Here is a 27,629-nt window from a genome sequence, read left to right as displayed (position 1 = left end):
GCAGCAAGCAAGATTTTCCATTGCACCTGTACCTTACCGTGCTTGTACCTGTGATAATGGACTTGACTTGACTTTTGATCTCGGTTAAATCTTTATTTACCATGTAGTAATTATAAAGCTAAGTTCGTCTGGCAGGGAGTGACAGAGACGCATGTCACAGATGGTCAAAATATCATGTTGGCGACTGTGTGCCATTTGTTTTGATGATGAAACATTCCTGCATTCAGAGGCACCAAGTGCATTGGGGATGTTTTTCCTTTGCTCTGGATCTGAACAAATGGCATTCCCCACATACCAAGCAGAGACCAAAAGTAATGGAATTTATTATATTCGATCTCCACCTTTGCTCCGTTAGCCCAGCAATCCTGGCATCATTACTTGCCTCCTGTACCAACTAGTATTGTTTTTCCCTGGCTGGGCTGATAATGTTTACATAATTGTAATGATATGTAGTAAACTTTTTTAAGCTTGGGTAGAATGTAGATTAAAGCCTCTTCTTTTACTCAATGCGATGAACTCGAAAACTTTTTATGTATATTAAAAGATGTGACATTGGAGTTACCTTGAGGTGGTTGCTCAGTGGTTTGGAAATCTTATGTTGTGAGCAATGGAGACATTAAAAGGGTGAGCTGGAACATGCAGTAATCCATGGTGTGACACCTGTGAAGGCCTGAGGGTGGGTGAATTATGTTACAGAAATCACCAGTTAGATAGGCTTTGCATATTTCATGAGATTAAAGTACGGTTATTTCCTTGGCTTTCTACCAACGTCATTAAGTATCAATTCAAGCAGAAGTTCTCTGAGATGACTTCACTTGCGATGCAGTTCTTTTCAATAATGTACGGTTTATCAAAGGTACGTAACCCTGCATCCAGTAGATTTTGGAAAAGCCGTAATTGTCTCTTTAAGTAAATAGATGCTATGTTTAGGTTGGACTTATTATTGACACGTGTACCGAGGTACAGTGAAAATAATAGTTTTGCAATCTATCCCAACAGATAGACTTTACATAAATGCAATCAAGTAAAGCTCAAGTACAATAGATGGAGCAAACGCAAAGGTACAGATTACAGAATATAGTTCTCAACATTGTGGTGCATCACTTCCACAGCCAAAGTCCAATATCCACAATAGGATAGAGATTAATTGAACATTACTCCAGCGCATGAAAGAACTGAGCCTGGTTACAGAGGGACAGAAGCTCTTCCTTACTCTGGTGGTGTGCGCTTTCATTCGTTAAAAGTTATATCTAATTTTGCTCTTAATGATGGAGAAAATTATGGGGACAATTGTATGCATATTTCACAGGTGAAATGCAAAAATGAGTGATTTTTCTTGAAGAATGATTTTCAAACCCAGTTGTTTGCCACATTTCCAGGAAATACCCCAGGTCTGTGGTGGATAGTCATTCTTACACAGGCGAACATAGAAATGTTGTATTTACCATCCAACAAGTAACTGACCTTCTCACTTCAAACATGAGATTACAGTATCACAGGGACTTGTTCATGGCTAGTTTGTTCATTTTAAGTTATAGACATGGTTAATGGTTCATTTTCCAATTTCTCAAGGAATCCTCGGGGCCCCTAATCACATTATTTCATTTCTACCCACCCTCACTACCACACCCTCTCCAACCTTACTGCTCTACCCTGCAACTTTTAGTTTTTCCACTTGCTGTGTTTTTCACTCTGGACTTAGTGGCCTCTCTACAATTCCTTAAAAAGAATAACATTGATTGACTATCTGAAGAGTTAAAAGATACTTGTTTACTTTTTCAGTAATAGAGAAATTGAAAATGTATAATGTGACAATTTTCACATACCAGCTTCTTTCATTTACTGGCCAGGTTAGATCTTGATATCTGCCTTTTCGTCAATCTATAATTCTTTTTTCACTCAAACCTCTTTACATAAAGATAGTTACTGTGGCCCCTTTTTCAGTGATCTTGGAATGAATAGTTGAATAATTGTGAGCAAAACATCACTAATTTGCCCATAAAATAATTCACAACGTGCTACCTTGTCATTTTCTCCCCTTGTGCCCTTGTTTTCTATCTGTCCGTAAACTCTTTATGTTACAGAATCAGAAGTAAAAGGAAGGTGTTGGAGAAAAGTCTCTGTTGTACTGTATTGCTGAGTGATCGCCCGCAAGTAAACTGCTGAGACTGATAAGCTTTGTTTCACAAGAAACAAATAAATAGAGGGGCAAAATATTAGTCGTAGCCCTTATAATATCTCGCCAGCGAGGTTATCAGTCCTGGTTCTTGTTTTTATTCACTTCGTAATTGTCAACAACAAAGTAGCAGTGAGAGGCAGAGAAGAAAAAAAATAATTGAAACTGAGGGTACAACCACATTTGCGGGATGGGGGAATAAGATTTACCTTAGATTACATTCAGTATCGAGTCCTGAACAGCAGCAACCTTCCCAGGTGGAAAATGTGACGCATTTCCTCAAACTTTAGTCAGACATTGTAGGAGCAACATGGGAGAGTGGGTCTTGGATGGAGACCAGAGTGGGTCTTGGATGGAGACCAGAGTGGGTCTTGGATGGAGACCAGAGTGGGTCTTGGATGGAGACCAGAGTGGGTCTTGGATGGAGAATTAAAGAGGCAACTTTAGCTTCTATCCTATCCCCTTGTTCTCTCCTCTCCTCTCCCTTTCTAAAACTCAAAGCATGATTTCGACATTAGAGATACAGCGCGGAAACAGGCCCTTCGGCCCACCGAGTCTGCATCAACCAGTGGTCACTCTGTATAATAGCACTATCCTATACACTGGGGACAATTTACAAATTTTATTTTACCGAAGCCTATTAACCTACAAACCTGAAAGTCTTTGGAGTGTGGGAGAAAACATGAGCACCCATAGAGAACCCACATAGTCACAGGGATAACGTACACACTCCGTACAGACAGCACCTATAGTCAGGATGGAACCCGGGTCTCTGGCGCTGAAGGCAGCAGTTCTACCGCTGCACCAATGTGCCACCCCAATCTTCTTTTTTTCCCTCAGTTTTCTGTTCTTATGAAATCTCCACGCTGTTTCTGTCTCTAAGGATGTTATGTGTCCTGTTGAATGCTCTGATTATTTTCTGTTTTTATTTCCAGTTTAGTAGGAACTGCAGTTTTTTTGCCGAATGACTGGACAAATTGTAGACTACTTTAAACTCCCCCTTGTTTAATATATTTTTTGATCTTCCTATTACTGAAATTTTATTTATTTATAAATTTTGCACAAATTTATTCTGTGCCAAGTGTTAAGTATCGTATTTGTTTTGACTTTTTAGTAGTCTGCATGGAATCAGATCACCATTTGGGATTGATCACTGTAATAGATACTCCTGCTCAGCATGAAATGTCACTGCCACTGTCACAGTAATAGTGGATACCTTTTGCATTCAGAATAGAATCACATCATCTGTAAAACTCCATAGCAGCCATAATTGATAGTTCCTGCAGAGTTTCAATCAAGTTTGCAGCTGCTATGCTGCTGCACTCTACTTGAAAGCTTACCGTTACCTTTGCAAATTGCAGCATCTGCAACATTATCAAATCCCATTGCAGGACTTCCTAATGTAATCGGATCTGCCACTTGGATGGATGTTCGAGACTCCCTGATGTTAATTGAAGTAAAGTGCAGAGTTCCCATGGAGTCTCAGCTCTTCTTAACATTTGATGATTGCAGAAATGTTGGTATAGAATATTGATATACTCTAGTTTTCTTTAATTCTCGAAATATGATCACGAATTGTGAATGTACCTGAGGGCAATGGGTATCGTGGAAAAAGGGGGGCACAACAGGAGTAGCCTGGCACGGATGAATGGGTTCAGTGAGTGGTTGAGCATGAGGTTGCGAGCTGGGATTGGTGAGTTTGGAGATCAGTTGACAATGGAAAGGGTCATACAGTGTGGCGTGAGGCTGTAAAGAAGCCTGAATGATGCATGAACTGTAACTGGCTCATCTGATAGACATCCCAGTCTGACAGAGTGCACGGAGATAGTCACAAAATGCCGGAGTAACTCAGTGGGCCAGGCAGCATCAGACTGAAGGGTCTGAAAAAGTGTCTCAACCCAAAACATCACCTATTCCTTTTCTCCAGAGATGTTGCCTGACCCACTGAGTTACTCCAGCATTTTGTGTCTGTCTTTGGTGTAAATCAGCATCTGCAGTTCGTTCCTACAACACACTGTGCTGGGAGGGTCTCTTCTTGGACAATATGCCCCATCTCCCCAGCAATAATCCAAACGAACCATTGCATTGGAAATAATGTCATTCGGTGGCCTATTGGAAAATTGGGACATTTTCAGGAAATGGGGGAGGATCAGTATTCTGGCTAGGAAAGCGTATCTCCAGTGGGCAAAGTGGCTATTTGGTGAGAAACCAGTACACTGAAGAGGAAATCTTTGTGAGGAGAAAAAATAAATTAAACTGAAAACACTCTGTTCCAAAATAAACAATGCTCTGGCAACTCTCTGTTTCTATTTTTTAAATTTGCTCTGATTAGTATGTGATTCCCAGAAATGCTACATTGATGAATCCTGCAAAGCCTCGTCTCTCTAGAAGACTTATCTGGATTTCCATTGAAAAGACGATAATTCCCTGATGATAGGGGAACTTAGATAAATTTAAACGGTCTAATGATGAACACTGTCACAAAAATAGACAATAAGCTGCCCAATGGACCAGGAAAATCAAGCAAAAAAAAAGCAAATGGCTCAGTGGACCAATGTTGCAAAATGGGTGAAAATAAAGCTGGAAACTTCAATAGGTCAGGTAGCATATGTGGTAAGAGAGCTAAGTTGATGTTTCAGGTCAAACAGCTGTTATTAGAGCTGAGAAAGGGTGGAAATAAGTTGGATTTCTCAAAGCAGTGAATGTGTGGGATAAAACAAAATGGATATTTCTAGGAGGATGAGACTAAATGAATTGATTTTGGCACCTTTAGTCAGATTGTGCTTCTTTGTGTTGTGTGTGGCTATTAGCAGGACTGAAGGCTATTGTCTAGGCTGTGAGATCTCTACCTTCTCATTAATTCAGTCGGGTTGATGGGTATGACTGGCTTTAGGATCCTTTGAAACACATCCTATCCCTAGGTCAGAAGATATCCTGACCACACTCGATGTAAACATTAAAACAACTCAGGATAGTTTAATTGCTTCATAGCCTGATATCCTTGTGCTGATGATTGTGTTGTGTAGTATTTTAAGATTTAAAATAATAAATTATATTTGAAAATTATGATTATGCTTGTTCCAGTGATGCTGGTGGCTGAGCTTTATTCCATTCTGATTCTCCTCCAAATCAAAGAAATAAAAAAATTGTATTACTTTCATCAAAAGGAGCCCCTGATAATCCCATCTCATTGTTCTGATTGTAATAGTTACAACAGATAACAGAAAATTGAATAATCTCCACTTCTGACAAAGAGGGTTACTTACATCTGCTGAAAAATGATTGTTCAACAGCTTTCAGTAATGTAATGTATAGTGAAGGTTTCTCACATCACTGTGGGATAATATTAGAGTCAGTAAGATGATCATCTTTATTTCATGGCACAGTGAATCAATCAGGTTGTCTGGTGAGTTAGTTCCATGCAACACAACGTGATTGGTCATCTGGCTAATTCCAATCTTTGCAGTTTCTAAAGGCAGCCAGTAATCGGTTGATTTATCAAAATTGGCTCATTGGGCAGGCATGGAGTTATACAGCATTGAAACCATGCTGTCAGCCCCACTTGCCCATGCCAAATAAAAAGTACAATCTACAGAACTCCCACCTGCCTGCGTTTGGCCTATATCCTTTTAAACCTATCCTATCCATGTGTTCTTGCATTGTGCTCTCATCTTCCTTAACCATTTAATTCCACCAAATCATTGGTAACTCAGCATGGGTCCAAGCTACATCTGCCTCTTCGTGGAACAGTTCTATTTTTACTTTTCCAAGCTTCTCCTCTCATTTCTTTTTCAACACATTTTATCTGTGTTGGTGCTACTTTCTGGTTCCCGTACATAACTTGAGTATTTCATCGCCTTCGCTGATTATTTTCATCCTGCTTTCACTTGCAGTTAGACCATCTTTGATTCTTGTCTTTCTGGACCCCTCTATCTCCATTTCAGGTAACAGATTAGCAACCCTCATCCATTACAAGCCCTTGGACTCCCACAGATATCATGACCACATTCATTCCTATAAGGACTTTATTCCATTATCTCGGTTTCCCCAGCTGTGTCATGTTCTGCACTTTGTATCTTTCAACTCACTGGAGCCAAGGTTTCAGCTTGCCACATCCCGGGTTCCTGCACCACTCCTTTCAGCTCTTCAGGGCATGGGTTCTAACACTCTCTTAAATCTCACTGGGGCATTGGGTCCCAAGCTATCTCCCTGCTCACTGCAGCTTGGGATCCTGGGCTTTCTTTTATCTTTAAGCCGTGTCCCACGGTACGAGTTCATTCCAAGAGCTCTCCCGAGTTTGCCCTGATTCGAACTCGGAGATTTACGGTAATGGCCACTCATCGGTACTCGGGGCTCTCGTGGACATTTTTCAACATGTTGAAAATACCTCATGTTGAAAAACATACCTCATGTTGAAAAATCAACATACCTCGTGTTGAAAAATCTTCACGAGTCTTCCTGTGCTTACCTGCAATTAGCGAGTCTTCCGAGTCTTCCCGAGTACCTGCCTCGTTAACGTTACGAGCCGCTAAGAACGTCCCCGAGCTCCGACGTACCCGCTACGCTCATTCTCCGTGCTTACCACGAGTTTGATTTTTTTTAAACTAGGGAGAGCTCTTGGAATGAACTCGTACCGTGAGACAGGGCTTTTACTGAATCTCACTGAAACATTTATTATTATATTTTGTAACCTTGAAAAGAAATGCATTAACAGTTTATGTGTGGTAGCAATAGGAAATATAACACAATTGTCTGTCAGTTTGGCAACACCAATGTCCTAAAGGACGACTTCATTTGCGAGTGCAGGCGACTATCAAGGTCTTGTTGAATCGCTGAAAAAGTGAATGTATCAAACGCATCCTACGACTATGTAGAAGACATCCTATGACTATGTAGGACAAGCTACGACTATCTGCAACTTAATCACCGATGCACTCATGACAATTGGCGACCCAATAGTGGGGACTGAAGACGACCACCTTCGACTTACAGACGACTACACCCACGATCACAGAAAGCAAGCTACGACAAGCTAAGACTCTATACCTAAAAAGATCACCTAAAAAAATGACGTTAGATTTTTCAAACATGTTCTTTTAAATTCAGTGTATTGCTTGTTTTAGTGTTAGATTTATTGAGATGTATAAAAATAAAATCCTTTTAAATGCAGTGCATTTGAAGTGCTTGTGACTGTTTTCTTCATCAAAATAAATGTGAAACTTTAAATACAGTGCATTCCTTACTTGCGTTTGTGTGTGTGTCAATTATCTAAATATATGAGAAATGAAATATGAAATTTAAGTGATGATATTAAGGGACTGCTATGAAAAAGAATGATATTCATACATCAATTTGAGGTTAAAAAGTCAGGGGTTTCCTTTATTGGTAATGAAACATACAAAAGTCTTATAAACAAACAATGTTGATAGCCTGGTGGGTGGTGTTGAGGGTTGTGCCCTGCCCCTGCGCTGAAGCCTTCCCCTCAGAGCCATGTCTCACACTGTCTGATCCACTGAAAGAAAAAGTGCGCAATGACAGCGCATCACGTGCTGCTGTTTCCATACTTTTTTTTCGCAATGAGCCAATGAAAATGACCGGTCAGCAAAGGCGATTAGCTAAGCCTAACTACGACTATCACGACTACCTACAATTACCTACGATAACATGGCGACCCCACTACGACTAGACCTACGACTACAAAAGTATCGATTTTCTCCATGGAGACCAATTTTTGGTTGCAGAAAATGTTTCCACATGTTGAAAATTTTACGGTGACCATACTGAGGCTGTGACTAGTTCCCGAATACGGGAACTCCTCCCGACCATGAAGAAGACCACCTGCGACCATGTGGCGATCTTGTGGCGAGCGCAGAGTCTCCTGCACTCGCCAAAGAAGTCGCCTAAGCGGGACAGGCCCTTAAGAGTGCCAGGACAAAGGAGTATCACTGTTGTGTATCATCAAACACATGTTAATTGTAGACTTGGTGTGTAGTAAATGGGCTGTGCAGGAACAGCATCAGGGAAACTGGAAGAATGAAATAGCACCCGATGGTGGGCTTTAAGCCAGAGTTTTTATCAATCTCACTGACAGTTTCCAACACCTCATTCAGATATATATATATTTCTATATCATTCTATTCCTATTCAACTTTGACACATATTTTGCGTTGCATTCCAAAATCCCAAAGTTAAATTGCAAGGTAGTTTCAAAGCATGTTTTCAATTTTTTAGCATTCTAATTGTTTGGCTGAATGAAACGTGACCTTTTTTGAGGAGATAGTCACCCCTATGTATAATTTTGCATCAGTAATAATTTGACAGGCTGTGGTCACCAGATTTAACCCTCCACTCTGAATTAAAGAAGTGGCATTTGCAATTTCCTAATCCACTGTAGAGATGTTTAGAAAATAATTTCTATGGCATCAATAATTCCTTCATTTAATGTATTAATACAGTTTGGAAAGCACTTGAAGACTTGTTTACCCTATGCATTATTTATATTATTACCATTTAAATCTTTAAAAAAAATCTCTAAGCTTCTCCCTTGATTTATTCCTCAGTCTACTTGTATTTGGCGATCTTGTCCCCTTTCCTCTGTGGTCAATGTTGACATACCGTCTGCATTTTCCTTCCTAACATTATGATTTTATCCTCATCCATCACCAGTAGATCTGTTATTCCCATACCAATGATTTATTCTTTATTTAGTTCAAAAAACATTATATTACCATTAATATTTTTTCATATTCTGTTCTTGCATCTTTTGGTAATTTCTTTATACCTTTATTGTTCTTTTTATAGCTCTCCATATCTGTTGGACTTTCTTTCATTGCATTTGTGTAAGTCTTTTCTAATAACTTGATACTTTATCTTCCAATCATGTAGCTTCATTTAAACATCATACATTATTATACAGTTTCTAGTTTAGTTTAGATTCACATCGTGGAAGAAAACCCTTTGGCCCACCAAGTCTGCACTGACCTGCGATCCCCATACACTAACACAATCCTACACACTAGGGATAATTTACAATCTTTACCGAAGCACAATTAACCTACGTTTGTAGGTATGTACATCTTTGGAGGTATGGGAGGAAACAGTAGCACTCAGAAAAGTCACGGGGAGAACGTACACACTCCATACAGACAACACCTATAGTCAGGATTAAACCCAGGTCTGTGGCACTGTAAGGAAGCAACTCTCCCGCTGCACAGCTATGCCGGCCCTACTGCACTGTAAGCACCGAGGCACAATTACTGCTATAAAACGTTATGGATGCATTTATTAACCAATGCATATGCATGACCCCATCAAGTGAGTGAAGAATTACATTTTGACTTAACGAGTTATCTATTTATTCAGCAGCTTGTACATGTAAATCCTTGAACAATTTGCTGATGTACTTGAATGTTACATCTGTTTTAACAGCCTGCAAGAACTGATATAACAAATAGACATGATCTCATTCATTAACTAGTTCATTTCAGTCATAAATTGGCAATCATTCCCAATTTATGATTATGTTCTTCAAAATCAACGAGAGTGTAAAACCTATCTAAATAAAAATTCATTCATCTGAGTGCACGACATATATCTTTAAAATTTCTGATCATTTTTTTTAACCAATTCCAAGATCCATCACTGATCCAGTTGCTGTAAGCTGGACTATACCCCTATAGTTGGTTGGCTAAGCACCCACATACTTTGTAACCACTGATATATCTTGCCAGGTTACCAATGTGGTAGATAGTTTAATGGAGTTATAGAATAACCTATAAATAAGAAATATTTATTTCTCTTGAATTAGTTTAACACTGTTTAATTTGATATTGATGGAATTTTGTCAGTTTTGAATTATAAACTTATGACATTCTTTGCATTGTATACAATGTAATTAACAAATTTATGAATGGGATTAGCACTTTTATTTAATCTTCCAGGTGTTAAATCCAAAGAAGAAAGCTAAAAAGAAAAAATACATTAATTCTGGTACAGTAAGTATTGATGTTTTTGCTCGATTCAAAGATATGACTATCCCTGTTGGAGTTATTTGATGCTACTTCAGAATAACAATTTAATGATATTTTTACCTTTTATGAATAATTTGATTTTATATTTGCCTTTTTTTGTTCAAAGTATTTTTGCTGCCGGCACAGTATATTGGTGCAGTTTGTGAGACAATGCATGCGTGTGCATTTCACAAGTTAATTCTGGAGTTGGATTGAATGTTTTCTCAAATGTAGTAGTATATGTTATTTATTTATTTATTTATGTTTGTTTTTGCTTGGTTTCTGCTGTGAAACATTCTTAATGTCTAATTTGACTTGTTGAATATGATGACATTCATGGCTTCCAGAAGACATTCTTTGTTCAATCAAGTGCTCTTAAATTCTGGTACATTAACCATAATTGTAGGCCTGACTATTTTAATGACGTTGTACGCAGCGTCTTGACGGCGTACGCCTGGCGCGTTGCGTTGCGCGGTGACGTCACCGCCCGGCGTGCCGTTGCGTGATGACGTCACCGCCCGACGCCGTGCGACGTCCAAATTCAGTCGACCCGCCTCCTGCCTAGCTGATTGGGGAGTATGATGTCGGGACCAGCCCCGCACAACTCCATATGCCTCCGCAGATCGAAGTGGGACCGGCCCCGCGAGGCCCCGCGAGGCCGTACGCCTCAAGCGACCACGTTTGGTCCCATGCTGGTGGGACAGGCCCTTAAAGCATCTCGTAGGATTCCTTTGAGCATCTTGGTTCCCACTCATCACAGATCTCTGCATTATCACCTTATAAACAAGAAACCTGTTGGCCACCTTCCAGACTGAGGAACTAGACCGTGACCTCGGTCAGCGGTTACAGCATCTTTGGTAGTATGGGGAGATGCCTGTCTAGTATCTGCCACTTCTTTGAGTGGAGGTTGCCTTGGCCATGAGACTAATATGAATGGGTGGTATCACATCTATATTATCAGTGTCACTGTTAATGGTGCATTAACTTGTTATGTATTATCCTGATACATTAAATCTATCTGTATAGATGATCTGAACAGTGACACTGATCATATGGTCATAAGTACCAGGAGCAGAATTAGACCATTCGGCCCATCAAGTCTACTCCACCATTCAATCATGGCTGATCTCTTTCCCTCTCATCTGCATTCTCCTACCTTTTCCCCATGACACTCTTATTGCTCAAGAATCTGTCAATCCGCGCCAAAACTATCCTTTGACTTGGCCTCCACAGCTGTCTGTGGTCATGAATTCCGCAGATTCACCACCCTCTTACTAAATAAATTCCTCCTCGCCTCCTTTCTAAAGGTACGTCCTTTTATTCTGAGACTATGGCCTCTGGTCCTAGACTCTCCCACTCGTGGAAACATTCTCCCCACATCCAACTCTCAGAATCGAGTGGTATACTATTGTGATTGGATCAAATAGCAAACTAAATGGCTTTGATAAAGTGTCAAGACTGAGATCACAGCCTTACAAAACACATCATTTAAAATTAGAAGTGCTTTCAAAATGTCACATCGTCGGAGGCTTAGCTCTCTGCAGTGACTTGCTTTAGTTGCTGTCATGCTGTCAGTTTGTGATTTAGCTTTGACTGCTGTCAGCGGGTACAGTGCCCTACATAATGTTTGGGACAAAGACCCATCATTTATTTATTTGCCTCTGTACTCCACAATTTAAGATTTGTAATAGAAAAAAAATCACACGTGGTTAAAGTGCCCATTGTCAGATTTTATTGCTGCTTGAAGTTTGCGATTCATGGACATCACCAGTTGCTGGTTGTCTTCTCTGGTGATGCTCTGCCAGGCCTGTATTGCAGCCATCTTTAGCTTGATTGTATTGGAGGCTAGTCCCCTTCAGTTTTCTCTTCATCATATAAAAGGCATGCCCAATTGTGTTCAGATCGGGTGATTGACTTGGCCACTTAAAAATTGACCATTTTTTAGCTTTGAAAAACTCCTTTGTTGCTTTTGCTTTGGGATCATTGTCTTGCTGTAGAATGAACCAGCGGCCAATGCGTTTTGAAGCATTTGTTTGAACTTGAGCAGATAGGGTGTGTTGAAACACTTCAAAATTCATTATGCTACTACCATCAGCAGTTGTATCATCAATGATAAGTGAGCCAGTACCATCAGCAGCCATACATTCCCAGGCCATAACACCCACACCACTGTGTTTCACAGATTAGGTGGTATGTTTTGGATCTTGGGCAGTTCTTTTCTCTCCTCCATACTTTGCTCTTGCCATCACTCTGATATAAGTTAATCGTCATCAAGACACGGTTCACAAGACCTTTTTTTCCCAGAACTGTGGTTTCTCTTTTAAGTACTTTTGGCAAAATGTAACCTGGCCATTCTATTTTTGCGCTAGCCAGTGGTTTGCATCTTGCAGTGTAGCCTCTGTACTTTTGCTGATGAAGTCTTCTCCGGATAGTGGTCATTGACAAATCCACACTTGACTCCTGAAAGGTGTTTTTGATCTGTTGGACAGGTGTTTGGGGATTTTTCTTTATTATAACAAGAATTCTTCTGTCATTTATCAGCTATGGAGGTCTTCCTTGCCTGCCGGTCCCTTTGCGATTAGTATGCTCACCAGTGCTCTCTTTCTCCTTAATGATGTTGCAAACAGTTGATTTCGGTAAGCCTAAGGTTTGACTGATGTCCCTAACAGTTTTATTCTTGTTTCTCAGTCTCATAATGGCTTCTTTGACTTTCATTGGCACAACTTTGGTCCTCATGTTGATAAACAGCAATAAAAGTTTCCAAAGGTAATGGAAAGACTGGAGGAAAGACTATGTGCTGGGAACTATCTTATACCTGCATTAAGGAGGCATTTAACACACCTGAGCAATTACAAACACCTGTGAAACCATGTGTCCCTTACATTATGGTGCCCTGAAATGGGGGGACTATGTATAAACACAGCTGTAATTTCTACATGGTGAAACCAAAATGTATAAAAATGCTTTATACAACAATAAAATCTGACAATGTGCACTTGAACCACATGTGATTTTTTCTAGTAGAAATCTCAATTTGTGGAGTACAGAGGCAAATAAATAAATGATGGGTCTTTGTCCCAACCATTATGGAGGGCACTGTAGCTCCTGTGGATAAACTTTACACGTGTGAGTGTGAAATGCATCATTGAAACTGTTGTCTTCACCCCGCTTGCATGAAACATGTTTACCTGCAACACATTATAACAGCCCTTGCATGCAAAGTAACAGGGATAAAGGGAAAACAAATATGCATATTTCAAGTCCAAGGCATTTAAAACAGAATAAAGGTTAATGTTTAAGAAGGAACTGAGATGCTGGAAAATCGAAAGTGGACAAAAATGCTGGAGAAACTCAGCAGGTGAGGCAGCATCTATGGTAATACCTTGAGGAGATTTCACCGTCTGAAGAAGGGTTTCGGCCCAAAACGTTGTCTATTTCCTTCTCTCCATAGATGCTGCCTCACTCGCTGAGTTTCTCCTTAATATTTGTTGACCAAAGGTTAGTGTATTTTCTTGTGATGAAGATTATTTTTGTGTTACTGAGTTGGACATGGTGTGCTTGGCTGAAAGGATATGTTTATGAACTGTTTTCTTGCTGAACATTCAGGTAACCAGACTGACTAATGTTAAATATTCACCTAATTAATATTTATTATGGCGAGGAGACATTTTGGATGATGTTCTGTCCAGGTAGATACTTAACAAGGACTACTAATGCAGCAGGGGAGGAAAGGAGTGTGTGAATATTTGTTGCCTTATAAATCAGAAGAATGAACAAAGCAAGTCAGGAGTGCTTCATTGTCTTATGTACTGACAAAGGAACAATGAAATCCTTACTCGCTATATCCTAACAAGCCCATTAACTCAATAGCATATGAATAAATATAAAATAAGCAATAACACAAGACAACCATAATGGTGTAAAATTGAAGTCCATAGTGCAACCAAAAGCAAAGTCCGTAGAAGATCATAGCTTCTGAGGTAGTGATTAGTGTAAAAGCCTGATGGTTACTGCCCTAGAACCTGATTATCACTATTTTCCGGCTCCTGTACCTTTTTCCTGATGGTAACAGTGAAATGAGAGTGTGGCCAGAGTGATCAACAGTCAATTTCATTCCTCGTCTGTTGTTTTTTCTGCTTTGCTTCATTGTTAACGCCCTGTCACATAATATTATAGAGACTTAATAGTTCATTCAGGCGGACACTTCAGTGCACACTGTCAGAGATTCTGTCTTTTGGATGTATATTAAATAAAGACACCTGGATAGTTGCCTGCCATATTATTGATTTTGTCTATGATGACAAACCTTGTAAGTGCTTAACTGACTGCAAAACATTTTGAGTTATCCTGAGATCATGGAAGGCACGTCTTGTGTGTGGCGTGCACAGCCTAAAGTTGTAGGACAACTTGTTCTATTTGATCTTTTGTTTGCGCACTTCGGGTTGATTGCAATAGTCGAAACAGGGTGGACCACGTGAAGGTTGCAATCTCCCACCCCATGAAAGGCAGTATGTGAGTGTAAATGTTCTACTTCCCACTGGTTTCCCTTTCTTTTCCATTTACTTCAATTGAACAAATATCAGAGTGGTTCCCTCTTCATCATCTCCTGATTAAGGTCAGTTTCAACCTGGCACAAAGAAAGAATACAACATCCTTAGCCCAATGTTTTCCACAGAGAAAGGCAGAAGTTCTCAGTCGAATCAAGGTGGAAACCAGGTTGAACCTGGGCAGATGGATAGTGACTTTAATGGTGTATAATTCCAAATGAATTCCAGGTATTTGTAATACTGCGTTAGGAACAGCTTATGAGAACTCAGGGTAAATTAGTATTCAAACTCTTCTTGGAAAAATAGAGTAAAATAAGAACATATCTTAGGTAGACAAAAATGCTGGAGAAACTCAGTGGGTGAGGCAGCATCTATGGAGCGAAGGAATAGGTGACGTTTCTGGTCGAGACCCTTCTTCAGACTGATGTGGGGGGGGGGGGGGGGGGGGAAGCAGAAAGGAAGAGGCTGTGACAGTAGGCTGTGGGAGAGCTGGAAAGGTGAGGGGAAGGGAGGAGAAAGCAAGGACTACCTGAAATTGGAGGTCAATGTTCATACCGTTTGGGTTTAAACTACCCAAGCGAAATATGAGGTGCTGTTCCTCCAATTTACGGTGGGCCTCACTCTGGCCATGGAGGAGGCCCAAGACAGAAAGGTTGGATTTCGGAATGGGAGGGGGAGTTGAAGTGCTGAGCTACCAGGAGATCAGGTTGGTTAATGCGAACTGAGCGGAGGTGTTGGGCGAAGCGATTGCCAAACCTGCGCTTGGTGTCACCGATGTAAAGCAGCTGACACCTAGAACAGCGGATGCAATAGATGAGGTTGGAGGAGGTGCAGGTGAACCTCTGCCTCACCTGGAAAGACTGCTTGGGTCCTTGGAGTCGAGGGGGGAGGTAAAGCGACATGTGTGGCATTTCCTGCGGTTGCAAGGGAAAGTACCAAGGGAGGGGGGTGCTTTGGGTGGGAAGGGACGAATTGACAAGGGAGTTACGGAGAGAGTGGTCTCTGCGGAAAGCCAAAAGGGGAGGAGATGGGAAGATGTGGCCAGTGGTGGGGTCACGTTGGAGGTGATGAAAATGTTGGAGGATTATCTGTTGTATGTGATGGCTGGTAGGGTGGAAGGTGAGGACAAGGGGGACTCTGTCCTTGTTATGAGTGGGGGGGATGGGGAGTGAGAGTGGAGCTACAGGGTATAGAAGAGACCCTGGTGAGAGCCTCATCTGTAGTCGAAGAGGGGAACCCCGTTCCCTAAAGAATGAGAACATCTCCGATGCCCTGGTGCAGATGCGGCATAGACGGAGGAATTGGGAGCAGGGGATAGAGTCCTTACAGGAGCAGGGTGGGAAGAAGTGTGATCCAAATAGCCATGGGAGTCAGTGGTCAGTCTCAGTAGTCGGTCAGATGTCGGTCAGTAGCCTGTCACCTGTGATGGAGATAGTGAGGTCTAGAAACGGTAGGGAGATGTCGTAAATGGTCCAGGTGATTTTGAGTGCTGGATGGAAGTTAGTGGTGAAATGGATGAAGTCAGTAAGTTCTGCATGGGTGCAGGAGGTAGCATCAACGCAGTCGTCAATATAGCGGAGGTAGAGTTCGGGGATAGGGTCACGGTACACCTCGAACAAGGATTGTTCGACGTACCCTATAAAGAGGCAGGCATAGCTAGGGCTTCCTTTCTTCTTCCTGCCTGCCCCTCCCCCCACATCAATCTGAAGAAGCGTCTCGACCCGAAACTTCACCTATTCCTTCGCCCCATAGGTGCTGCCTCACCCGCTTAGTTTCTCCAGCATTTTTGTCTACCTTCGATTTTTCCAGCATCTGCAGTTCTTTCTTAAACATATCTTAGGTCATCGCTTTACAATCTTTCTGTATTGTATTTGGAATACATATAAAATTGCTTGTTTAAATTGTTGCCTTGCTTCATTGATTTTTTTTTGGACTTTTTTGTTGAAATAGAACAAATACATCTCTTTTTTTTCCTAGGTTACATTGCTCTCCTTTGTAGTTGAAACAGAGAGCACTTTCCTTGACTACATCAGAGGAGGGTGAGTGCTTCTGTTTTTCTGTTTAGATCTGGCATTAAGTGCACGTCTTAAATATAAAACAAGATCACAGTTTGTGTTTAAATTAGGATAATCCATGAATATCAGATTACTGCCAGTATAAATCATGAATGATCCAACCATTATAAGCTAACCATCCAATTGACCAAATTTACATGCCAAGCTTCATCATCTGCCCCTCTCCCTCCTGACTGGCGCATGCTGATTCTGAACTTTGATCAACTGGTGCTTAAACGAGTCAGATGTGAACTTACCCAATAACAACTGGAACAATAACAAGAGTACTCTGGGATGCAGACCATCAGGCCCAGGTGATTTATCTGCCTTCAGTCCCAACAGTTTACCTAACACCATTTCCTGGCTAACCTGGATTCCCTTCAGTTCCTCCCTCCTGCTAGATCTTCCCAAGTATTTCTGGGAGATTGTTTGTGTCTTCCTTAGAAGACAGAACCAAAGTACTTATTCCTTTTGGGTAACACATTTTTCGGAGTCGGATAAAGGGTTGGTGGAGCCCGCAGGGGGCTGTGACTCGTGAATGTGTCTGCTGCCGCAGGGTGCAATCAATCCCGGGTTCAGCAATGCCTGTTGCCCTCGCCGTTTAACGTGGGCCTCCGCGAGGAATCGAACAGTACTGGAATGGTCGCCGGGGGACCGAGATACCAGCCTCGGAAGTCGGCTCTGGGAACAGATCAGCTGGCTTCGGCGGGGCTGGAGTTCCAGAGCCCCGGCCACAGGGGGCAAATTCAACCCACCAATCGGAAACTTGGCAGGGTATTCGGAGATTTAGGAACAAATTTTTTTTCAAGTGGCATTGCCGGTCTCGGAGGCGCAGTCCAGCTGGGGCAGAGGACCGGGTGGGTCAAATAAGTGCTGGAATGGCAACGGTCGGCAGCTCACAGCACAGAAACACGAGCTGCGGAAACGCGAGCCCACATCAAGATCGGCGGCTTCACACGGCCTAGGCACCATATTATTAGCGGGACATCTGATCGTAATTTTGTCCAGACTAAATCGGTGGTGTATCTGTACTATGTTAATCCAGTTTTTCTTTGTGTAAATGGTTGCCTAGTGCATGTTTTGAATATTTTCTTATTATAAAGTATATTTTACTTTCCTACTTTATTTGCCTTTTATGTTTTTTAGATTTATTGTGTTTCGCAAGTTTTGTGTTGTATTCCTTTTGCTATGTCTTTTATTTGTCTTTTCATCATGACTTCCCATTGGACTTGGTTGCATAATTGCCCGGTATATGGACATGACCACTGGGAGTTGAAATAGTTATTAAATTGAATGGTTATTGTGGAATAATGTCACCTCCAACCAAGAATTAAATTTTTACCAATATTTTTGCCATAATTATACTTTATAGGAAAAGTATCGGATTAAAATTACCATTAAAACCTTCGTGATTTAAGAAGAAAGTAACATAATTCATCTGGCATGATTTCAAAACCTATTTGATTTCTGATATTACTTGGTCTTTTGTTGTTGTTCTTCTCTGACCTATGAGCCAACACTAATAACATGAGGGATTTAGACCGTGAATGTGACATTTTCATGCTTGCCCTCCAGGTAATTTACTCGGGTTTAATGCTTTAATGCTTTAATGCTTAAATCTCATATGGTTTCAGCACAAGCTGGCCAGAAACCAGCACTGCAACAACTACACATAAGGAACAGCGGCATAAGAAGCAAATACGAGTTGCTGAACATTAAGGATTTTTTTTTCCCAACAATCAATCTGGGCTTAGCACTGCATATAAAATTATTCTTTCATGAATATGGAGGAACAGCACATGGAATATGCCACTGACTGCATTGCACGTGGGCTGATGGCCAATTAGCATACAACAGAACTCTCGTGATTTTTCTTACTGTTAAATCCTCAAACAAAATTGGCCATAATTTGAATCAAGATGGTCATTCATCGTTAAATTATTGTATGCATATAGATTTGCTCAATGTGATTATCTTTTGTGCCAGAATATTTTCTGATCTCATTTCAGGATTTTCTCCTGACTTCTGTGGGAAGTTCAGCCATGTCTTTTTTTTTCCCCCCCTACAATTGTTTTCATATTTATCCTGCCCTTTTTTTCAAACTCACAGGCTCAAATTTGTCTCCTTTCCATGTTTTGTTAGTGCACTTTTCGTTTAGTTTAGAGATACAGCGCGGAAACAGGCCCTTCGGCCCACCGAGTCCGCACCGACCAGCACATTAACGCTATCCTACACACACTAGGGACAATTTTACACTTATACCAATCCAATTAACCTACAAACTTGTACGTCTTTAGAGTGTAGGAGGAAACCGACGATCTCGGAGAAAACGTCGGAGAGAGCGTGCAAACTGCAGACAGCCCCCCGTAGTCGGGATCGAACCCAGGTGTCCGGCGGTGAAAACTCTGTAAGGCAGCAACTCTGCCGCACTTGCCAGGAAATGAAGCAGGGAATGGCTGTGACATGCCCTGGAGCTCACATGCCATGTACTCTGCCTGGCGTCCTCTGTGAATACATGAAAAATGTTTTAAAGATGTCTTAATGCATGCAGCTATTCAATAACAGAAGGCTTTCAAGGCTTTTATCTTTGGTTTAACGCCATCACGCTGAGTATTGCTATTTCCCACCTCATACAAAATAGATTAGTTTCTGCAATTTTGTCATTTGTATTCCATTTAAAATTCTGACAGAAAAGCCTGTAAACAGCAGGAGAATGTGGGCAACTGTTGGAGAGGCTTCTAAGGATTTGCCACCCAAATAAGTTCAAATTATATCGATGAGCAATTGTACATGGATAGAAACAAAAGGCCCGCAGACAGGTTTTACACGCAAGAGATAAAATTGTGCTCTTATATTATTATATTGAGCTTTTATTTTAAACTATAAAGATGCTAGGAGAAACAACTAATCCCTCATTTTATCGCGCTATTGTGATTTTTTTTTTATTTATCATTATTCAGTGAAATATGAGATTTTCTACATATTTCTCACATTATACAAGGTAACAGTTACACCATCTGGTAAAAGTCTAATAATAACATGATAAATCTCTTAAACACTGAATAATATCAAATGCTGATTACTTTGTTTAGCTTAAACTATAGAGGTGTGTTTCAAGAATTTATCAAAGTGTTCTTGATAAGTCAAGGGATATCAGTCCATTAGTTTTTTTTTAAATGTGAATATTATTCATTTTATTCCTTCACAATTTGTATTATAAAGGTCGCTTAATGAAAAAATAGTTTACTGGGCAATTTTAGCGTAAGAATTTTAATATAATTTAAGAAATGTTTGCTTTTTTTTTAGGACACAAATCAACTTTACAGTGGCCATAGATTTTACTGCATCCAATGGTAAGTCAGATGATCCTGATATTCACTAAATAGTTTTTCTATTTAAAAATAAATCGGTCAATTACATATTAGAAAGGTTTATTCTTTAACCTCACCAGCAATGTTGCAATACACCGACAATGCATGATTAATGTAGTATGATAGAAATTATTGTTATTTCAAAAATGATCTAAGCATTTGGTACCAGAGAAGGTATCTTTTTATTGTGGCATTCATTTGCAGTAATGTGATTTTTCTGTTGAAAGACAATTATTTCTTAAAATATCCCTAAGAGGTAAAAATAGAAAGGAGACAACCACTCTGATTATCGCCTAATAGATTGTAGATGGAAAGGAATACTTTGTTGGAGTACGGAGGTAGTGACAAATTTGTGTAATCCAGGTGCTAAGATAGTTGTTAATGAGCATGAAGAACCCATAGTTAGATTAGTTTATTTACACGTGCCGAGTTACAGTGAAAAGCATTTGTTGCATGTTGACCAGTCATCTGCCCCTGCAGTACTTCACATGAATAAAGATCCTGGCAAACTAAATATCACTCATGTGCCTGTGCGTCGATGAACCACCAACACATAGATGTTGCGGAGATGGAGTTGGGGATTAGTGCAGAGGTGCGCAGGGGTACAAACCTACAACACAATGCTGAGGTCCATGTGAGTGCCCATGGCTACTCCTTTGAATTGAAGAAAGTGAAAGGAGTCAAAAGAGAAGTTATTAAGAGTGAGGACAGGGTGGAGCAGTGTGCTAATAGAGGGGAACTGATTGGATCTCTCTTCAAGGAGAAGAAGCCTTCTGGATGTGAAATGGATGTGTAAAAGGAGATCCATGGTAAAAATGAGGTGATGAGGCCTACGAATTAAAAGTAATTAAAGTGTTGTGGCGTGTGAGGTTGTTTACTTTAGTTTGGTTTTGTCTTTAGTTTGTGGAAATGGGCCCTCTGGACCACTGAGTCCACATCGGCCAGCAACCACCAGTGCACTAGTTCTATCCTATACACTGGGAACAATTTACAGAAGCCAATTAACCTACACATCTTTGGAATGTGGGAGGCAACCAGAGCACCCGGAAAAAACCCACACGGTCACAGGGATAACGTACAAACTCCGTACAGACAGCACCCGAGGTCTCATGCGCTGTGAGACAGTAACTCTACTGCTGTGCCACCATGCCACCCACCTAGGTATTTCAGATGTCAGCTGCAAGGCACTGGTTAAGGGGGAATAAGATAGAATCAGGGTATTTGGAGGCATTAGGTGGGGCAGGAACAGGCAGAGATAAAGGGTCTGTAAGGGTGTTTTGCTTGAGGATTTTGTGAAGGAGATAGAAACAGGCTGTGCAACTTTGGAGAACTACAAGGTTGGAGGCTTTGGAGGGTAGATCGATGGATGCCATGAGATTGGTGACAGTTTGAGAGCTGATGGTTTGGCTTTGATCTATGGGCTCATGTTCAAGGGATAGTTTTGAGGAGGTACCCAAGGGCTGGCTTCAGCGCAGTAGAGGTCAGCCTGCCAGGCTACAAGGGTACAATCCTGGTCAGCGGGTATGATGACAATATTAGGATTGTTACTGGGTGAGTGGATAGCTGAGCATACGGTGAGGGTGAGATTGGAATATATAAGGGGAAAGAAGATATCAAAATGGTTGATGTCGGCCAGGAGTTAGAAATGAAAAGGTTCAGAGAGGATAGAAGACTGGCAAGGGGAGTCAATGAGTAGGAGGAATGTTGGGGAATGGAGACGGGTGCGCCATTGGGGGTTGTGGACTCATGGAGTCATACAGCATGGAAACAGGCCCTTTGGCCCAACTTGCCCATGCCGACTGACATACCCCATCTACACTTGTCCCGCCTGCCTGCGTTTGGCTCATATCCCTCTAAACCAGTCCTACCTGATACCTTACCAGAGAAAGAAGCCTGGATTGGGGCTGGGGTCTGACACGGTTTGAGGAAGGCAGAGTGGGGTTGGGTCTCTGGGGAGGTACCGTAAGTTGAGGAGGGGGGCTCACAGGAGAGATGGGTGTGCAGGGTGGTGTAGGAGGTCAAACGTAAGGCGCAGGTATATAGTTGGCAGGATCTTTAACAATACTGATGTTCAGAGGGATCCATAACTCCCTGAAAGTAACAACGCAAGTAGGTAACGTGGTAAAGAAGGCATAAGATTCGTCAGTCGGAACATTGAGTATAAGAGTAGGGAAGTCACGTTGCAGCTTTATTGAATTTTGTTTAGGCTTATTTTTGAGTTCTATGTTCAGTTCTGGTCACCCTATTCCAGGAAGGGAGTAAAGGCTTTAGAGAGGGTGCAGTAGAAGTTGATCAGGATGCTGTCTGGATTTGAGGGTATTAACTACAAGGAGAGGTTGGACAATCTTGGATTGTTTTCTCTAGAACGTCGAAGGCTGAGGGAAGACCTGATGGAAGTTTATTAAATGATGACAGGCAAAGATAGGGTAAACAGTAAGAACCAGGGTGAAAATCAAAGACCAGAGGGCATAGCTTTAAAGTGAGAGAGAGAAAGTTTAAGGGAGATGCGCTGGGCAAATATTTTACACATATAGCAATGGCTGCTTGGTATGCGCTGCCAGAGGTGCTGAAGGTGGTGGTAAATAATACTGTTCAAGAGGCTTTTAGATATGTAGTAAAGAGGTGTAACATTTAGTTTAGATGGCATAACAATTAAATCATGACAAGGTAAAATTCTCTTTATGTGTTCAGCACCTGACAATAATGTGCAAACCCAGGCTTCTCACCAGCAATATTTGAAATCTTAATCGATCCATTTCTGCCACTGACATCTGCAGACGAGATTGACAATATTGAAGCTGCGTGATCTCATCTATGCAAGGCAGTGGAAGGAATCTATGCAAGGCAGTGGAAGGAATTACTCTGTAAAACTAGGTCCATTGTTGTGTATGAATGAAAGAGTGCATGAGTCTTTTAAAAAAAAAATTGGAATTTTAATTGGAATTAAAAACTATACTATCCATTTTGCATAAAAATAGGAAATACTGAAAACATTCAGTGTGCCAGTCAGCATTTGTGGAAAATAAAATAACATTAACATACAAGGTTGAGGACCATTCTTGTTTCATTTGACCCATTGCTATTCTCTGACTGAATACCGCCTGAGTGTTTCCAGCATCAGCAGTTTGTTGGAGTGTCAGTCACACATTTTTATTTATGCAATGAAGCACAAACAATTTCCTTACCCCCTCAATAAGTCCAATTGGTTGAAGCATTTCTTCAAACTTAAAATAACAAATTATAGGGAAAAAATCACCTCTCTTCATATAACCATTGATTCATGCACTGGAAAACATTGTCTGGGAACAGAAACATGCTCCGTTTTGTCTGCCATTGGCTTGCTTGAGTCCTCAGAGCATGTTTCCCTTCTGGGAGTGGATGGAAATTCTTGTATTCTGGAAATTGGAAATTCCTGTGATAGGTGATTCTTTAGTTAAGGGTGAAAATAGGAGATTCTGTGACAGTATTAGAGACTCCAGGATGGTGTGTTGGCTCCCTGGCGCCAGAAACAAACTGCCGGAGGAGTAGTTGAGGCAGGTACTATCACAATGTTTAAAAAAACATTTGGACAGGTACATGGATAGGATAGGTTTAGAGGGATATTGGCCAAATGCAGGCAGATGGGACCAGTGTAGATTGGACAAGTTGGTCGTTGTGGGCAAGTAGTGTTGAAGGGCCTGTTTCCATGCTGTATGTCTCAATGACTCTAACAAATTCAATTCTTGCCAGTAAAGACGACATTGTACTAATGAAGATTAAAAATATATAAATCAAAATATCTTTTAACTGGAAAGTTTTTATTGGTTTATATTCACAAATTCATTCTGCCTCAGGTTATTATTGCAGGAAACTTGGAATACTTCTTGCCTCTAACTCCTCCCGCAACGTCTTTTCTATTTTCTCATCCTCACCGGAATTGATCTCTCCATGTTGTCCTTTTATACAAAGACTAGAGATAACAATCGTAGCATTTCTGTATCAGATGTTGCCACCTTCAATCTCTGGGTCAATCAAGCTGCTTCATACGCCGCACTGCATCGTTTAACATTTCCCTTGTATAAATATTTCCCCGTCACCCATCTGAATTTCCTCATGACGAGAATTTTACATTCTATTTCCACCTCTCTCTTTCCCTTGCCTCCATGGAAGACTGTATGGTTTGCCACAGAGAGAGTAACCTTAACCTCATGGACTTGTCTTTCAGTGGACTGCATGAGGGTGGTCCATAAGGTACGATTCCAGGCAATAACTGGATTGTGAATGTGGCTTCCAACTCAAATATAGGAAAATCTTAATTTAACACATTTTTAGATGATTCTTGGCATTGAGCAGCACCAATTTGGTGCAGTTGAGATTGTTGAAATTCAATTTTGCTTTGATTACTTTGGTATCACTTTTGATGTGAGATTGTGTTACATTTTTAACTATTTTTGTTTCAGGCCATCCTGCTCAACCAACCTCTCTACATTATATGAATCCTTATCAACTTAATACTTATGCCATGGCTTTGAAAGCTGTAGGCGAAATTATTCAGGACTATGACAGTGACAAGATGTTCCCAGCATTAGGATTTGGTGCCAAATTGCCTCCAGATGGAAAAATTTCACACGAATTTGCTTTGGTGAGATATATAATTGCATATTTTCTTCAGGTACAGTAAATGCGTGTTGAGGACTATTAACACAATAATTGGCCTAAATTGTTTTTATGAATATTATGTGGGGTTTTTTTTAAACTTGTTCACAGTTATCTGTAAAGTTTTGATTAGACTAACAAAACTTAATGTTGATTCAATGTCATTAGTCTGAAAATGAATATGATAATCCATTGGATTGCCTACAGTGCAAATTTAAACAAAGTTTAAAAAAATCCCAAAGCTTTTCATACGTATAAAAATAAGAAGATAACTAGGGAGAAGGTAGGACTGTTCAAGGATAAAGGAGGGAATTTGTGCTTGGAGTCTGGGGATGTAGGCAAGGTACTAAATGAGTACTTTACATCAGTTTTCACCAAGGTGTAGGACACGGAGGACTGTGAGGTCAGTGAGGAGAATACTAATATGCAAGGGCACTTTGAGATTAAGAAGGAGGTGTTGACTCCTTGAAGAGTATTAAGGTAGCTAAATCCCCAGGACCTGATGGAATCTATCCCAGGTCATTGAGAGAGGCAAAGGAGGAGATTCCAGAAGACTTGACAACGATCTTTGCATCTTCTCTAGTAACAGGCGATGTCCCAGAGGACTGAATAGTAGCTAATGTTTTTGTGTAGGAAGGAACTGCAGATGCTGGTTTAAACGGAACACAAAAAGCTGGAATAACTCAACAGGCCAGGCAGCATCTCTGGAAAAAAGGAATAGGTGGCGTTTTGGGTTATGTTATTCCTTTGTTTTCGAAGGGATGTAGAGAGAAACAAGAAATTATAGCCTGGTGATCCCTGGTGAGTGTTGGGGAACAAAAGGGTTAATTAGAGGCAGTTATGCCTTTGTATACAGCAGGTTGTGTCTTACTAACTTGATCAAGGTTTTTGAGGAGGTGATAGAGGTGATTGATGAAGGTACGGCAGTGGATGTTGGCATTTGATAAAGTCCCCCATGGTAAATGAAGACAGAGGGCTGTGGTGAGACGACCATATTCAGGCTGGAGGTCTGTGACCAATGGAGCACTTCTCCCAGGATTGAATTACATTTCAAAATCGTCATCGATGTAATTGCATGATTTAAAATTCATGTGATTTTTGTATTGGAGATTTTCGTTTGAACTATGAATATTTGCTGCAGTATCTGCTAAAAACAATCACCTTGATGGATAGCATGGATTCGATGGGCTGAAGGACCTTGTTCTGTGTTATATGACACTGAGTAAACTTCACAGGTCAGGATCTGCATGGGAAAAATAATACTCTCCCATGTGTTAATGAAGATTCTTTGCTGAAATTCAATAGCAAGCAGAGCAGGTGATTTAAACTCGCAAAGGCCTGTGGTTCACTTCCCATAACTGAACACGATCGAGTTCATTGAGGTTCTATAGAATTGAAACATCACTTCCTGTACATCGCCCTCGGGTTTAAGCAAAACATCTTTATTCCTCATCCCATCTACTGCTTCAAACTTGGCACATTGAAGACTTTATTCTGATTTGACTTTCTCTAAATGAAAACACATGATCTCACCACTTCCCAAGTTCAATATTATTGACTGTGTCTGTCCATCCACACTGTCATTCTTAGTAATTTAGTTTAGTTTAGAGATACAGCATGGAAACATGCCCTTCGGCCCACCGATTCTATGCCGACTAGCAATCCTCGCACACTAACACTATCCAAACATATTAGAAACATAGAAAATAGGTGCAGGAGTAGGCCATTCAGCCCTTCGAGCCTGCACCGCCATTCAATATGATCATGGCTGATCATCCAACTCAGTATCCTGTACCTGCATTCTCTCCATACCCCTTGATCGCTTTAGCCACAAGGGCCACATCTAACTCCCTCTTAAATATAGCCAATGAACTGGCCTCAACTACCTTCTGTGGCAGAGAGTTCCAGAGATTCACCACTCTCTGTGTGAAAAATGTTTTTCTCATCTCGGTCCTAAAAGATTTCCCCTTTATCCTTAAACTGTGACCCATTTGTCCTGGACTTCCCGAACATCGGGAACAATCTTCCTGCATCTAGCCTGTCCAACCCCTTAAGAATTTTGTAAGTTTCTATAAGATCCCACCTCAATCTTCTAAATTCTAGCGAGTACAAGCCGAGTCTATCCAGTCTTTCTTCATATGAAAGTCCTGACATCCCAGGAATCAGTCTGGTGAACCTTCTCTGTACTCCCTCTATGGCAAGAATGTCTTTCCTCAGATTTAGAGACCAAAACTGTACACAATACTCCAGGTGTGGTCTCACCAAGACCCTGTACAACTGCAGTAGAACCTCCCTGCTCCTATACTCAAATCCTTTTGCTATGAATGCTAAAATACCATTTGTCTTCTTCACTGCCTGCTGCACCTGCATGCCTACTTTTAATTGACTGGTGTACCATGACACCCAGGTCTCGTTGCATCTCCCCCTTTCCTAATCGGCCACCATTCAGATAATAACCTACTTTCCTGTTTTTGCCACCAAAGTGGATAACCTCACATTTATCCACATTATACTGCATCTGCCATGCATTTGCCCACTCTTAGGGACACCTTACAATTTTCCCAAAGCCAATTAACCTACAAATCTGTAAGTCTTTGGAGTGTGGAAGGAAACTGGAGCATCCGGAGAAAACCCACATGATCACAGGCAGAATGCACAAACTCTGTACAGACAGCACCCTTAGTCAGGATCGAACCCAGGTCTCTGATGCTGTATGGCAGCAACCCTACCGCTGCGCCACCATGCCGCCCCAAATGTTGTAGATTTCTATTCCTTTCCCACACCTTTCTGTGTCTTTGGCACCATGTTCAAACTTAAAGAGGCATAAAGCGAGGAAT

General features: G+C 41.0%; 1 protein-coding gene across 5 annotated transcripts in view; it reads left to right on the top strand.

Annotated features, from left to right (window-relative positions):
* Window positions 1-27,629, top strand: part of cpne8 (copine 8) — a 213,452-nt gene that overhangs the window by 146,648 nt on the left and 39,175 nt on the right. For 4 of the 5 annotated variants that reach the window (XR_004415211.1, XM_033039601.1, XM_033039603.1 and 1 more), the window contains 4 exons: window positions 10,117-10,170; window positions 16,710-16,771; window positions 20,093-20,139; window positions 24,597-24,778. Coding sequence is in view for 4 of the 5 variants with exons in the window: in XM_033039601.1 (XP_032895492.1) it covers window positions 10,117-10,170; window positions 16,710-16,771; window positions 20,093-20,139; window positions 24,597-24,778 (345 nt within the window). In the remaining variant the exon portion in view is untranslated. The remainder of the gene's footprint in view (window positions 1-10,116; window positions 10,171-16,709; window positions 16,772-20,092; window positions 20,140-24,596; window positions 24,779-27,629) is intronic. The other variant, XM_033039602.1, reaches the window with a different exon arrangement.

The sequence above is a fragment of the Amblyraja radiata genome, chromosome 21, assembly GCF_010909765.2.
Source record: "Amblyraja radiata isolate CabotCenter1 chromosome 21, sAmbRad1.1.pri, whole genome shotgun sequence".
NCBI classification, from domain to species: domain Eukaryota; kingdom Metazoa; phylum Chordata; class Chondrichthyes; order Rajiformes; family Rajidae; genus Amblyraja; species Amblyraja radiata.
The sequence above is the reverse complement of the archived record's forward strand: the minus strand, read 5'-3'. Positions and strand labels throughout refer to the sequence as shown.